The 15050-nt window shown below is 46.6% G+C and overlaps 1 protein-coding gene across 1 annotated transcript; it reads right to left on the reverse strand.

The window, feature by feature from the left end:
• Positions 1-8727: 8727 nt before the first annotated feature.
• Positions 8728-11506, reverse strand: LOC122370519 (M-phase phosphoprotein 6-like). Its single transcript, XM_043346183.1, has 3 exons — positions 11234-11506; positions 9934-10025; positions 8728-9607 (listed from the first exon to the last, which is right to left on the reverse strand). The coding sequence occupies exons 1-3, from the start codon at positions 11282-11284 to the stop codon at positions 9280-9282; spliced, it is 471 nt and encodes a 156-aa protein (XP_043202118.1). The 5' UTR covers positions 11285-11506; the 3' UTR covers positions 8728-9279.
• Between the last annotated feature and the right edge of the window lie 3544 nt (positions 11507-15050).

A 15050-nucleotide genomic window follows, 5' to 3' on the forward strand; every position in this document is an offset into this window, starting at 1 on the left:
GATATGGTCGTTTTTTGAATTGATTTGACTTTGTTTTAGTTCATGTTACCCGTCTAGGCGACTTCTGTTACTATTAAAACCAGTATCCAAATATATTGCGTTTTCATTTCAGATGTTCTTTTTGTTATTGTTGGCCTACGGCGGTAACAGTTTTAATACGTAACATTGTACAGATAACAGTTCAGTAACCTTCGTTTATCGAGATACCTTAACCATGGAACATTTGTGCCCGGCCGATCGTGCTAAATTAGACCAGAAGATCATGGAAGCCCTTTCAGAAATTCTTGAAAATTCAGACGTACTTTGTGATGAAGTTTTGCCTGGCGACAGTGCATCACAAACGTCATCGAAATACCACTGTAGCACTCCCGTATCTCAATCTGGGAAGAAATTGTGCTCGTCTGTCATCGAAGAAGCTAGAACAGCAGGTCTGGAAGCAAGATTAGAGTTGACGAAAAAAAGAAATGCATTGCAAAAGCAGATAAGTGAACGGGAAATGGAACTGTCAGAATTAAATCTTGAGATGCAAATTCAACAATCCAAAGCTGAACAGGCAGTCTTTACAAAATATGAAAGTAGCCCCAAACCATTGTTAACGAATCGAAAATGCGAAACAAGCGACGTAACCGACCAGAGCGAGCCGGCTGTTTCGAATCCTAAGCCCCATACGAAAGTACCCCAGATGAATGATCCCTGCGAAGTGTTCAGACGGATGCATCTACCAAAACTGAATATGGACACTTTCGATGGTGATGTAATGAAATATGGAAGTTTTTTTAGACAGTTTGAAAGCAACATAGCGTCGAAGACTGATGTTGATGATGAAAGATTGTACTACTTGGAGCAACTTACCACTGGGAAGCCAAATGACATCGTCAAAACATGCCTGCATCTGCCACCGGATGAAGGTTACATGGAGGCGCGTCGCCTTTTGGATAAGAGGTATGGTGATAAAACAAAGGTGGTTTCATCGCTGGTCGCTACAATTATGAATTGGCCTATCATTCAATCTGATGACGTAAATGGGTTAGACGAATTTGCTATATTCTTGAGAGGGTGTCTCAACTCGCTAAAAAGCATTCCCCATGGCATGGCAGAGGTGGACGCTAGCACCATACGACATATTCTACGGCGGTTTCCTATCGACATTGCTGATAAATGGCGTGATGTTGCGGATTTTATAGAAGAAACTCAGAGTAGAATCCCAAATTTCGAAGATTTTGTGCTATTTATTGAAAAAATGGCGAGAATAGCGGGAAATCACTGGTATGGGAAACATTTATTTCTTCCGCCATCATGTCCATCGTCCAGCTATTATTGTGACAGCAATGTGCCATCAAAGATCCCTAAGACGTCTGCGGGCAGTTCATCACCAAGCATGCACTGCGTATTTTGCAATAAGGCGCATGACATCGCTGATTGTAGCGCACTGGGTGATCGTCCTACTCAAGAAAAACAACGATTTGTAATGCAACATGGCCTATGCTATGGTTGTTTGCAGCGCGGACATATGTCAGCCACATGCGCGCAAAGGAAGACGTGTCGCATTTGTAACAGACGACATCCCACATCCTTGCATAGAAAAGAAGCCGGGGCCAAGAGGGATGAAGCGATGTCGCTGCACACTTGTTCTACTTCCGTGTCGGTACATGGTTCCAAATTACATGTTGTTCCACTGTTGGTAACTTTAGGAGGGAAGACTGTAAAAACCAATGCCTTTTTGGATTCTGGATCCACACATTCATTTTGCTCGCATCAACTTCTAGATCAGCTAGGCTGCAATCCGACAGAATCAACGACAATGACCTTGTCTACAGTACAACAGCGAACTCAGTTGACAAGTTATGTGATTAGAGGGATGGTGGCTAAAGATATATACGATCACAACTGCCTAGCATTGCCACCTTTGTTGACATTAAAAAATATTCCCGTCAGTTCGAACGATGTTCCCACGAGCACTGCCAGCCTGCATTATTTACATGAAGCAGGGGTAGAAATAGCTCCAGTAGAAGGGGAAATAGGGCTGTTGCTGGGAAGCAATGCTGCTCTAGCAATGGAACCACTTCAAGTTGTCAACAGTCGAAATGGTGGGCCATTTGCCATTAAGACTAGATTCGGCTGGATTCTCAGTGGAATTGGACATGGAACAGGTCCGAGTGTTAACAGTTTGTGGGTGTCCCAGGAATGGGATAACATTATTGACAACTTAGCGACAGAAGAGAAGGGACTATCTGTCGAAGATAGGATGTGGTGTGTTCAGATCAACAAGTCGTGTACCAGGACTGCTGATGGCAAATATCAAGTAAATTTACCATTAAGAAGTGGAAAACCAGTTCTTCCTAGTAATAGGGTAATGGCCGAGAGAAGATTGGAATCGATAAAGAAAAAATGTATTAAAGACGAATTGTTCTTCAAAAATTACAGTACCCAAATGCAAGAAATGTGCAGCAAAGGATATGCGGAGAAGGTTCCTGCGGAAGACTCGGGTGCAGAAGGAAAGACGTGGTACTTGCCACACCACGGTGTTTATCATCATCGCAAGCCAGACAAGATACGGATCGTTTTTGATTGCGCTGCGAATTATAGAGGCATTAGTCTGAATGATGTGCTGTTACAAGGACCAGATATGACAAATGCACTGGTGGACGTCCTGACACGCTTCCGGGAGGAGCGTACAGCCATAATGGGTGACATAGAATCTATGTTTATGATGGTTCTTATCCCTGAGGAAGATCGTAACTTGTTACGCTTTTTATGGTGGCCAAACAATGATTTGAACGCTCGGCCGGAAGAATATCGAATGACAAGACATATCTTTGGCGCTACATCTTCCCCCAGTTGCGCAAATTATGCACTTCGTCGCACGGCTCTAGATTATGGTCATTATTTCGTTCAGGAAGCTTCTCAAACTATATACAATAATTTTTACGTCGATGATTGCCTTAAGTCCGTTGACAGCGAAGACAAGGCAGTCGAACTCATAACAGAACTCAGATCGTTGTGTAGCATGGGCGGATTCCATTTGGCTAAAATAGTTAGCAATAGCAGAAAAGTGTTAAATGCCGTGCCAATATCAGATCGTTCAAAGCAAGTAAAATCATTGGACTTGTGTAAAGATCATTTGCCCTGCGAACGAGCGCTTGGTATTTGCTGGCATGTGGAAGAGGACTCCTTTGGATTTGATGTGGACGTCAGGCGTCTGTCAATGATGCCACGCACTAGAAGAGGAGTTTTGTCAGCCGTAGCGTCTGTCTATGATCCCTTAGGCTTGATAAGTCCTTGTCTGATGGTGGCGAAGGTGTTATTACAGGAACTCAGCCGAATACGGCTAGGATGGGACGATGACATACCAGCCACCTTACGACACCAATGGGATAAATGGCTCCAGCATCTTTCACTTTTATCAACGCTCAAGATTAGGCGCTGCTTTAAATCGTCTTTTCTTGGCGAAATAGCAGTAGCAGAGCTCCATCATTTTGCCGACGCTAGTGAGAAAGGATATGGGATAGTTTCTTATTTGCGGTTAGTCGACATCTCCGGAAGAATCGAATGCAGCATTGTGGGAAGTAAATCGAGGCTAGCACCGATAAAAAGCGTGACAATACCCCGACTAGAACTCTCTGCGGCCGCCCTTGCTGTGAAGACTAACAGCTCAATAGTTCGAGCCTTGCAAATTCTAATTGATCGTGTTTTCTTCTGGACGGATAGCACCGCAGTCCTTCGATACATCTGCAATGTGTCATCACGATTTCACGTATTTGTGGCCAATCGACATGCCATAATTCACGATGGCTCTACGCCCGACCAGTGGAATCATGTGAAGTCAGCCGACAACCCCGCTGATCATGTTTCTCGTGGTCAGAACCCGTCAATTTTTATTAAGAATATGCAGTGGCAGCATGGCCCGCAATTCCTCTGGGAGACGAGAGATCTACCAAAACAGAACTGCGTTGATAGTTATTTACCAGATGACGACCCAGAGGTGAAAAAGGTCACGACGGCCGCGTGCATGTTACAAAATAATGCTGCAGACAACGTCCATCCTATACGTAGATGCATAAATTATTTTTCGTCGTGGAAACGTCTGACACGAGCGGTCGCCTGGTTACTCCGCATACGCTCTTACCTTAGGAAGAAAACCAGTGATAATCGTCGCCTTGCGCCAGAGGACATTTTAGAAGCTGAGCATGTCATTCTCAAACACGAGCAGCATACAACGTTCCAGCAAGAACTGACTGATTTAAGCTCAGAATTTTTGCGTAGAACAAGCAGCATTTACCGACTGGACCCCTATATCCACGACGGCCTCCTCCACGTAGGAGGCAGGTTGCGGCACTCCTCTTCCCAGCACACCACTAAACACCCTGTTATTCTTCCGGCAAAAGGGAGGGTCGTCGACATGTTGATACAAAAGGTACATGAAGATGTAGGGCATGGAGGTAGAGAGCATGTCCTCTCAGAAATACGAAGGACGTATTGGATTCTAAAAGGAAATAGCGCGGTAAGACGGGTCCTCGGAAACTGTGTCCGGTGTAGAAGAATGAAGCGCAAGCCGGAAACACAAAAGATGGCCGACTTACCTCCTGACCGCATTTGTGCTCTGGAGCCGCCATTTTCAAGTACTGGAACTGACCTCTTTGGTCCGTTTTTCGTAGCCCGGGGGCGAAGTCAAGTGAAAAAATACGGTATCATCTTTTCTTGTTTGAGCACTCGTGCTGTACACATTGAAGTTGCCAGCAGCCTAGTTTCAACCGACTCCTTCATTTGTGCATTTCGCAGGTTCCTTGCGAGGAGAGGACAAATAAGAACCATCAGATCTGATCGTGGTACGAACCTCGTAGGTGCCAAGCGAGAGCTAAGTAGAGAGTTGGACCTTTTGGCTGACAGTGACGCAATCCATTCGGCAATGTTAGAAAAGCAGGTTAAGTGGATTTTCAACCCCCCGCAAGCATTAACTTTTGGTGGCGCTTGGGAGCGCATGATTAGAAGCGTGAGAAAAATTCTTGATTTTATACTGCATCTGCAAAAGTTGACTGACGAAAGCTTGCAAACGTTTCTATGTGAAGTGGAGTACATACTCAACAGTCGCCCCTTAACAGCGGTGTCTGCGGATCCAAAAGACCCCGATCCCCTGACGCCCAACGATATCTTACTGCTGAGATCTTCTTCAATTCCAGCTGGCCTATTTGATAAAAATGACGCAGTTGGGAAAAAATTGTGGCGACAAGCGCAATATATGGCAGACCAGTTTTGGATACGATGGCGAAAAGAATACATCCCTTTGTTACAAGAAAGAACTGCAGATCAGCGCCTTCGATCAAATGTAGCAGTAGGCGATATTGTCGTTGTCGTTGATGCCTCCGTTCCCCGGGGGCAATGGCCGTTTGGTCTGGTGAAGGTGGTGCGAAGGAGCGAAGATGGTCTCGTGCGCTCGGCCACGGTGCTAACTGGGGGTAAGCTGATACAGCGCCCTGTGCGCAAGATAGTGGTTGTGCTTCCATCTAGAGAAGGTAGAGAAGGTTAAAACCTATGAGTAGTTTTAAAGGCGGAAGTGTTAGCGCTGCTAGCACAGCATTACAACTTACAACGTTGGAGAAGCTGAGCTTTGGAAATTCCGAACGAAAAACGAAGAAAACGAACGGAAACGATCGAGCTTCTCATCGAATTGAAATACCGAATTCGTACGAAGGATCGAACATAAACTGAATATGTCATTGAACGGTTTTCAAAACGTTTTCAACTCTGGAAATATCACCGAGAAATGGTCACGTGAATGAGAGTTCAGATAATTCAAAATTTGTTTCATGTTTTTATTTGCTTTTACTTGTTCGATAGATATGGTCGTTTTTTGAATTGATTTGACTTTGTTTTAGTTCATGTTACCCGTCTAGGCGACTTCTGTTACTATTAAAACCAGTATCCAAATATATTGCGTTTTCATTTCAGATGTTCTTTTTGTTATTGTTGGCCTACGGCGGTAACATGTATAATTTTCAAAAATTTTCAAGCTTTTGAAAATCCGAGATAGCAGTTTGATATTGCAGTCTATTCTGAATCCTCTCCATGCAGCAAAGAAATTGGATCTAGCTTGAAAACTGAGCTCTTGGGAGCGATTGCCGTGGTTCAATGTTTTGCGTCGAAATCGGCCGAGCATGACGTCACTCTGACATCATTTCAGGCCGACCTATGGTAGCTACGAAGTTCATATTTTGACACAAGTCAAATTGATGCAGCCGAAGGTACTGAAAGGTTGGCGTCGCTACGTCAAGCGGTTTAGAAGTTATTGCAGAAATACGGTAGGGGCTATGAATAGCCCCTGCACCCCCAGCGGGGCGCGGGTTTGACAGGTACAAAGCTAAAAGAGATAAATATTTCGGGCGCCTGAGCATGATAATATGCTACGATCCGATGGTGAGCGTCTAAGCCCATCATCACATACATATCTGATGATATAGGTTTCGCACGAAACTGTTCTCTTGTAATTTTGTATCGTACTCAATAATTTATTCGTTACTACGAGACCTCAGTTTTCTTTCAGTATGCTAAGATACTTATTTTTAATTTAATATGCAATGGGCACTCGATGAAAGATGCGTGAATGTTGAGGGAAAAATGTTCAGCCGGTCGGACCCCAGACAAACCTGCCTATAGACCCATGCTCAGTCGCATAAAAGACAAGTAGTTCCTCATTCAGACAGCGATTTAGTCTCTCATTTAGCCAGACACACAGATCTAGCCCGTAGTTGTAAACGGAAAACCATAATAACACTGGTTAGTGCCCCTAGCTAGTCGGTCGGACAAGGAAACCCTTCGACCGTCACGTGGGATGGGGGCTGGGGCGGTGACTTGGCCCCCCCCCCCAAAACGCAAGCCTGGATCCGCCAGTGGGCGGTGATCTATCAGCTACCACCAAATGGAGTACCTATGAACACCGGTTCCATTCCGTTCATGCTGTCTCTGTCTTGAGTGATCCCAAAGTGCCGCCGATTAACGATCCTGCAGATCCCGTACTATTTCATATTTGTTGTCTTCTTTCAAATCGCACTTCATAGTGACACTGCCACAGCATAGCAGCTGGAAAGTCTCGTCAGCAGGAGCACCGGGACTACAAAGGGCGGGGTCATGGGAGCCACAATGCAGTCGTGCCGCGGTTGAGGCTGCCAGCTCAGGTCCGTGGCCCTCCCGGCCGTTAGCCCCTCCACCCTCCCTCCGGGGCGGGCTGGACGGTACGTGCCTCGCACACGATCGAACCAAGTGGGGCACAATTGGCCGCAATAATGTTCGCAGAGGCGCGTACAGTGTCAGTCCCAGGGAGGGTGGGGTGATAGGGACAATACTTCACTCACGCTTGTTACATCTCGAGTGCAACTGAAGTCACACATCCCCATCAGCCGTCACTAGAGAACCCTCCCCCTCGGAATGACTCCTGACGCCGCCCCTGCCGACTATCGAGCCACACCAGATGTGGCCGCCCGTCCGGCGTCCGTACACGTGCGGCGCGCGGCCCGCCCCGCCCTCCCCCACCCCTCGCGCGCCGCGCCGGAGCCGCCCTCGCGGGAGACATCGATTTTTGGCCAGCGTTGCAGTTTCCAGAGGGGGCAGCGGGGGATAGTGGCTTGTCCCCCGTTGATGGCTCGCGCGGGGCCGGCCGGGGAGTTCGATTAGGGAACAGGACGACAGCTGGTGTCACAGGATAGGGGACGCCGAGCGGGGAGGGGCGGCGGTCACCCGAGGACGGCTCCCACGCCGCGCCGCCCGCCGCTGACCGCGCGGTCGGGTGTCCAGATGAGAGCGATTTGGGAACCGGAAGCGGTTGGAAGGCACGTCACGGTCACCATTTTCACCCGGGCTTTATCATCGTAAATAACCTCGAAAATTATTAAGTTCTAAGAAAAAAAAACGTAAAACCGATAATTACGGCCAAATATCAAGCTACGCAGTCGTCAACTGGGACCAGCGCTCGCCGGGAGCCATAGCGATCAATAGATACCAGATACCTACATTTCGGGTTGGGAGCGGAATGCCCGCTCACCAATTTAAACAGACTGACTGTGAGTGTCCCACCTACAAACGACCATGCATGGCCATCCCCTAGTCCCTTCGTGGTGTAACTCTAAAGCATTGGGTGTCGGCACTGCATCCTGTTTGCGTTTTTAAGTCTTCATACAAATCATTGAATGACTGATGGAAGATGACCGACGTAATAGTGGGGTGATCACTAAAACCTGACTTATCTGATTAGCCCACGCTGTGCAGTGGTATAGCCGCACCAGAAAATAGAGGAGAACAGGGAGGAGGTTTTTTTACGCCCCCTTAGCTCAAGTCGTACGACGTGTGAAGACCTGTAGTTTGGGGAAGGTGAGAGCTAAAAACGCCTCTCCGCCTCTATGTGCCTAATTAGACCCACCACGGCGCTGGAACCGAGTCAGCATCTAATCTTGTTACCACGGTCAATTGTCAGACGACCGGATCCTCGCCGCTAGCAACAATGGCAACAGCAGCATCGTCATGCCTTCAAACCTAATAAATACAAGCGTTATAGCCGTCTTGGCCGTAACGTCTATCGGAAACTCGGTTTCAATCTTGTTGCAGTCATAGCCTATATCTGTTTCTACGTTTAATGTTTTAGATTGCAAATTATAATCGGATGTCACCTTAACGCAATTACCATTGGCATTATCCGGCACAACACTTCGATACCTCATCGCATGAGCATACACAAGCCGGTGACTGGCGATCTTAGTATATTAGTATTAATTGGTTCTGCGATAAGTTAGGGTGATACGGGACAAATAATGTCATTTTAAATACAAATAAATAAGGAAATGACAATGAATGAAAAATATGCATTCAACGGTATTTCGATGTCGAGCCTAATCGAAAATGGTAACATTTTTGTGATAAAACGGACTTCCAGTCATCAGGCACGCAACTATACGGCAAGACGGCGTGGCAGTGCTGCCATCTAATGGCAAAGCCCTCAACTCAGATCACCAGCACCCACAGACAGTCACAAACACTTGCTACGAATGATGCATTCGGTTGATCTAAGTCCTAAGATGTCCCGTATAATGTATAAAAATTGTCTAGGACATCCCAAACAGTTTCTGGATCTCGCACAACAACTGCAACACAAACAAGTCTTTCCACACTTTCCCACCGTTTCCCATCCGGCACTGGCCAGCGGCCCTCAACACTAATCCGGCGTTCGTTCGACCCCAAGGCTAGCCGGACCGTTGAGCGCTAGTCTCACAGCCTTTGGACCTAATCCCTCCCGTCTCACTCGTCCGAAGGACGCAGGAACTGCTTGACCTTCTTGAGCACGGGGGGCCGGCTGGGGGTCCGCTCGCCGGCCTGCTCCTGGGACGGCGACCGCTGCCGCTTGGTGCGGAACTTCTTCCCAATGGTGCCTACCACCGAGGAGTAGTGGTCAGCCATCTGAGCGTCGGTCACATCCGCCTCCATGGACTCATCGGCCACGCCGCCCGTCTGACCGTCCTTCTCGGCCATCAGTTTCTCGATGGCCGGGTTCTGTCCGCCGTAGGAGCGGCGCGGGTACACCAGGTTATCCAGCTGCGCGATGTCCGGCTGGTAGGTGACTCGCCGTCTGGGGGTGGAGTCACAAATCAAGTAGGTATCAACTGTCATAGCCTTGAGAAGGTGGGAGAGAATGTAAAGGACTGGCCAGCATGATCCGCTTGTTGAACGACACTTCTGACTAAGGCATGCTTGCCAGTATTTGATAACATGCAAAGTAACAGACACTGTCTTCAAAAACATGGAATAAGATGTTGTCAGATGATATATTATTCTGGTTAGTAAAGTGATTAGTGTATTAAACATAAAATCTTTGTTGAGTGAAGAAAAATCTTTATTTGACTGAACTCAAATAAGGCTCCAATGATCTTAAGCTCATGCATGCACCTTCCTTACCCTTGATCATCTGGAATATTTGAATGAAACACTTCTCTGTACTCCTCTTGTTCCTCCTCTTTCTCTCTATTCTCTTTGCTTCTTTTCATAAACTGAAGAAAAACATATCTGTTGTTAAGACCAGTATGAGAAGGGAGAATGTGCTTTATCTTGTACAGTTTCCAATTTCTACTCAGGAGGTGCACATTTCTAGCTGAATAGGCACATTGACTTTTGGGCTTGGGTGGGTCCATCTTTTATATCTTGTCCATCTTGCATTGATGTGCCATGCTTTACAGTGACAGACATGCAAATGACGAATCCTCAGTTTTGAAATGTCATAGCATTTAAAACTAGACCTCAAGGAGCTTTGTCATGCTTTATTGCATAGTGGCTTTACAATCCAGGAACCTACAGCATTATCAGTATCCCAATCCTAGTTTCTGTTATGACATGTTTTCAGTTTTGCTTATGGTTTTGCATCAGACCATTACTAGTTTCTGTTATGTATGACATGGTTTTGCTTATGGGTTTGCGGCAGACCACTAAGTATGTGTTGAGTAGGTACTGCCCGTACTGGTGAGGCTGGGCATGGGCATTGGGCACCAGGCAGAGACATCTTCAGCAAAATCCATGTTAACATTTTAAAGTGGCAAAAAGGACAAAGATACATGTCAATGTCACCAGTATTAAAATAAAAATATGAGCTTAATTAGTATTTGTATCAATAACCTAGGTCGTGTTTCACCGGTGATACCAGCACGCTACTATCACAGTGTCAAATTGGGTTTCCATGGAGATGTCAACAAGACCATTACTCCAACACTACCACAGGTTCTGCCGTCCAAAGGCAAAACCCATTATGTTACATTGACCTGTGACCTAACATAATGGTTTTTGCCACTGGACGGCAGGGTTGAGGTGTGACATCAGGGCCCTGTTTCGCCGGTGATAGCAGCATGCTGCTATTACACGTGTCAAATTGGGTATCCATAACATGAACAGGCCATGACACCGTCAATCTGTATGATGTCATCAAATATTGCTGCTAACATCTTCACGGCAGTGCAATCAAACAAATGTATCAAACGCAATTCAACGAGACAGCAACTCTGTTCCAAACGCAGCTCACGGATTACACGAAATGTCATTAGTGTGACCTCATTACATTACGTCAGCTCGCGCAATTTGATAGAAGCATGCTGCTATCACTGGTGAAACAGGGCCCTGCTCGTGAGATGGAAAAGCAGCGTGGTAGCAGCATCCAGTGAGACACCGCTCTGATGATGACATGATAATTCTGATATATACAGAAACTCACCTTCATCTCCAAGAGATTACTGGACAAAGTTTTTCCGCTCTTTTTAGCCATTTTTGCACAGCAAATGCAAACAATGCAGACCTGTCGAAAAACCTACTTCAGCTTATACCTGATAAGAAGCAGCGCAACGGTAGCAAAGGAATATAATAACGCTTAAAATTGAATAAACGTGTCCAAACACGCACAATCGTCAAAATAAACCCCCATACACGTGACTCTATACAAAATACTTGAAACCAAGGCCATATATAGGGCTCTCTCTATCGCCTGGATAAAAATAGGCCCCGCCCATCCCAATCAGCTGCTGCATGACGAGTTGATGACGACAACCACTACTTACCAGCAACCAATCTAGGGATAGCGTACGTGACAGTAATGGTGCAGCGGTTGCAAAATATTACATTGTTATTCAAACGGTTTTTGCTTTTAGGGCCTTGTTAGATGAGGATGAGGTTAGATTAGATGAGGTGTTGATGAAGGCAGGTATTTTTTTTAAATATTTTTTTTGACAATTTTTTGCCCTTGTTTTACTTAAGCTGAACCCGGGACCACCTGAAGTCTAAACCTTATTTTATATAACATGTCAATGCTGATGCTGTCTTGAAATGTGAAATTTAGACAATGGTTATAGGAATAATGAATAGCAATTTCACCAACAACATTTTAATCTCTAGGAAGTGCAATTAAAATTAAAATCACTGTCTGCCACACTGCTCCATCCTGGTCATGCAACCAACGTTCATGGGTGGTGTTTCACGGCAGAGCACGCACTGCAGTGCTCAGCACTGCAGTGCGCTGCGTGTGTCAGAGCATTGGGTTTCCATGGCAGTGTCAACAAACTTCACTGTGACGCTAAGCTATGACAGCATCCCAGAACGCTAGCACGCTGCGGTACCAGCACCAGCAGCATGCTAGCAGTATTTGAACTCAAACCTCTGTTCTTGGTACGGTTTTTCAGAACCTCTCACTCTGTTCCAAACGCGATTGATCATAAACTAAGAGATCACATGCAACGTCATTTGAGTGATGCTATGGTATGCCGTAGCTACCAGTGCACACAGTGTCTGGATGGTGAAACAGGGCCATTATTAATCACATTTGCTTTGCTTTGTTTCAGCAGAAACCTGTCTGCACATGGGAGGAGCTCAACAAAAGCCCATCAAGTTCATGCATGGCAGTGGATCTCAACAGGAGAAAACCAGAAAGAACATGGATGCTTGTAGATTGCAGTTGTACACTGCTGTTATCACCTGATGTGCGTGGCTGGCATTGCTCCTGGCAAGAACCACCTGCAAGTGATGAGAATGAGATGGTGCCTCAGTCGTTGAGTGTGCTGCAGTGTGAGAGGCGCCCTGATCTCTACTTTGTGATAGGTTTCCATTGGAGGTTCAACTGAGAAGTGAGAACTGACTGTGACCATGCTTGAGCATGCCAGTGGAGCTTTACATGCTTAGGGCAGCTTTTGAACAGATGCTGACCATGGCATGTCCCATCCAGTTATCACGTGCACAGAATGGTGGGGGGAGGGCAACTCTGGGCTCTTGAGTCAGCCCTACTGCACAGGGGGTACAGATGGCCGCTTACGTTTGGTGTGTCCTGCACTGCATTATCAAGCCCAGTCTGCGCCACAGGCAATGGGTCGGGCTGCACTATATTAAAGGCAGACTATCTTGCAAAGGAGGCTGGCATCCTCTCCCATAATGACACACCAATTGGCAATCATCGCTGCGATGATCACGAGGGTGTCCGCTTATCTAACATGGTGAGGTGGAGAGCCAGTTCAAGCTGGCCTGAGGGATGGTTTTACTTCATCTGAGGCCCCCTTTCCCCGCCTGCCAGGTCCGGTCAAACGACCGCTTCACAGTGAACGACTTGCAGTGGATGCCGTCCCACAGCGCAACGAGCTCGCCGACCAGAGGCGGCGGCCAAGAGGCGGCCGCGCTCCCCCAGTCGACGGTCCCGGTGGACGTCGGCGACGCCCACCGCGCGACCATCAGATCGGCTCGCGACAGCGCCGTCGCCGACTGACCGCATGACTGGTATCTGTTCTTGATGTGGGACCGACTGCCACCGCCGGTCGCGGAAGGGCATCGCTCATCGGCCATCGACGTCCGCCAGCTTCGCGTGGGTCACTGTTCGGGCTGCCACCAATACACCGAATCGGATGGAACCCTGTCGGCGAATGCCGGCGGTGCCCCGACATCGACTGCGCGGCGGCCAGTGCATCGCGTGCCGGGAGGAGGCTGGCACCCCCGATCGGTCATTGGTCACAAACCGTGTCCCAGCTCATGACTGCATCCAGCGCAGCTCTGTGAGATGTTCTGCAGCTGCTGCAGTCTGCCGCGTGTGTTAGTGAAAGAAGAATGAACATGAGAAAACCTCAAAACTTTATGCCTATTCGCAATTGACCAGTATTGGAATAAGTTTGGATTTTGAGAATTTGTGTCCCTGTGCTTGTGCCTGTGTGGAAAGGCATGCTTTACGGTGTACCATCTCAATGTCAAATCCCGGCTGCGCTGTGCGGATTTGTGCGGCTGCTGACAGGCCACCTGGGTGCCAACGTATGTGCGAATCCGCGAATACGTTGTGTTTCGTCAGTCAGTATCGTTCTGAAAATATTGACTGCAATAGGCTATATAGCGTATGACGGTTCAGCCCAGCAGTAATAACTGACCATTGATTGGGCGAATTTTGTGTGGTGGTTCGCTAATACATAACCTAAAGAGTGTTTTGCCGGAATCGTTTAGTAGCAGAACTGACCGGAATATAAGTAGAATGCAATGGTTTGAATCGTTAATTTGTTGAAACGATTGTTCTCTGAGACCACTGTGTAACTTTTGACCTGAGAATCACCAATTATAACGACAATGGGGAAGCAGTAGGCTGTACTGTAGAGTGTAGGCAACACTATATAGTTGGCACACATACGGAAGCACACGACTTACGCAGTGGACATCTGCATCATGCATGTTAAGGTTTACTGGGAAGAGTGAGAAATTAGTCAGAATATAACTGACTAAGGAAAATAGGCGATATTTCCTATTGAGCTGGGGCGGAGAGGGGGAGGGGACGTGTGGTCAGCTATGCCAATAATTCATTCTCTTTATGCAGCTGTGTAAAAGGGCGTCCGTTTTTGGGTGAGACCTTCCCCATCGGCCATTTCCAAGTTAAATCGTGGTGGAGAGTCTGGAGACCTCAGCCTCGGTAGTCGGTACCCTGCGCGCTGCGCCACCTTGCGAAACATAAAGCAGCAGTCCTGACATCTACAGGCGTGACTTTTCATGAAAGCGCGGATGTGTTCGCGCTTATGCGAAAAAAATGCTTCCGAGTATGGTTGATAATGAGATTAATTGTTGTCATTTATTTATTAATTCATTGGCAAAAGTACCCTAATAAATCGGTAAAATAGCTTGAACTGTATCGTATTTCCTTGGGAAAAAATGACGAACTCATCCTAAGACATCCAGATTATTGGATGCGTTCGTCAGTTGTAAGTAGTTCAAGTTTTTGGGAAAATTTGCTTGTGGAAAATCATAATATTTCAAAGATATGCCTATTTTTGAATAATTTATGCATTCATCTGCATTGAAAAATGATTGTAAAGCAAAAGTGCAAAAGATAATTGTCAACTTATTTTCTCAAATCACAATTTACGAACGCACAAAACTCCAGCTTTTAATTTAGTGCGTGTGCGAATTGCGGTCAAGAAAAAATATTTAAACTGTCTATATTCCTCTTAAAACAATGAAGGATGAATGAGGAAAACGCTGTTTTGAACAATTGTATATTTATTTTTTCTTAATTAAGCAAAAGTACA

Source organism: Amphibalanus amphitrite, unplaced genomic scaffold (genome assembly GCF_019059575.1).
Source record: "Amphibalanus amphitrite isolate SeventyFive unplaced genomic scaffold, NRLGWU_Aamphi_draft 001140F_arrow, whole genome shotgun sequence".
NCBI lineage: Eukaryota > Metazoa > Arthropoda > Thecostraca > Balanomorpha > Balanidae > Amphibalanus > Amphibalanus amphitrite.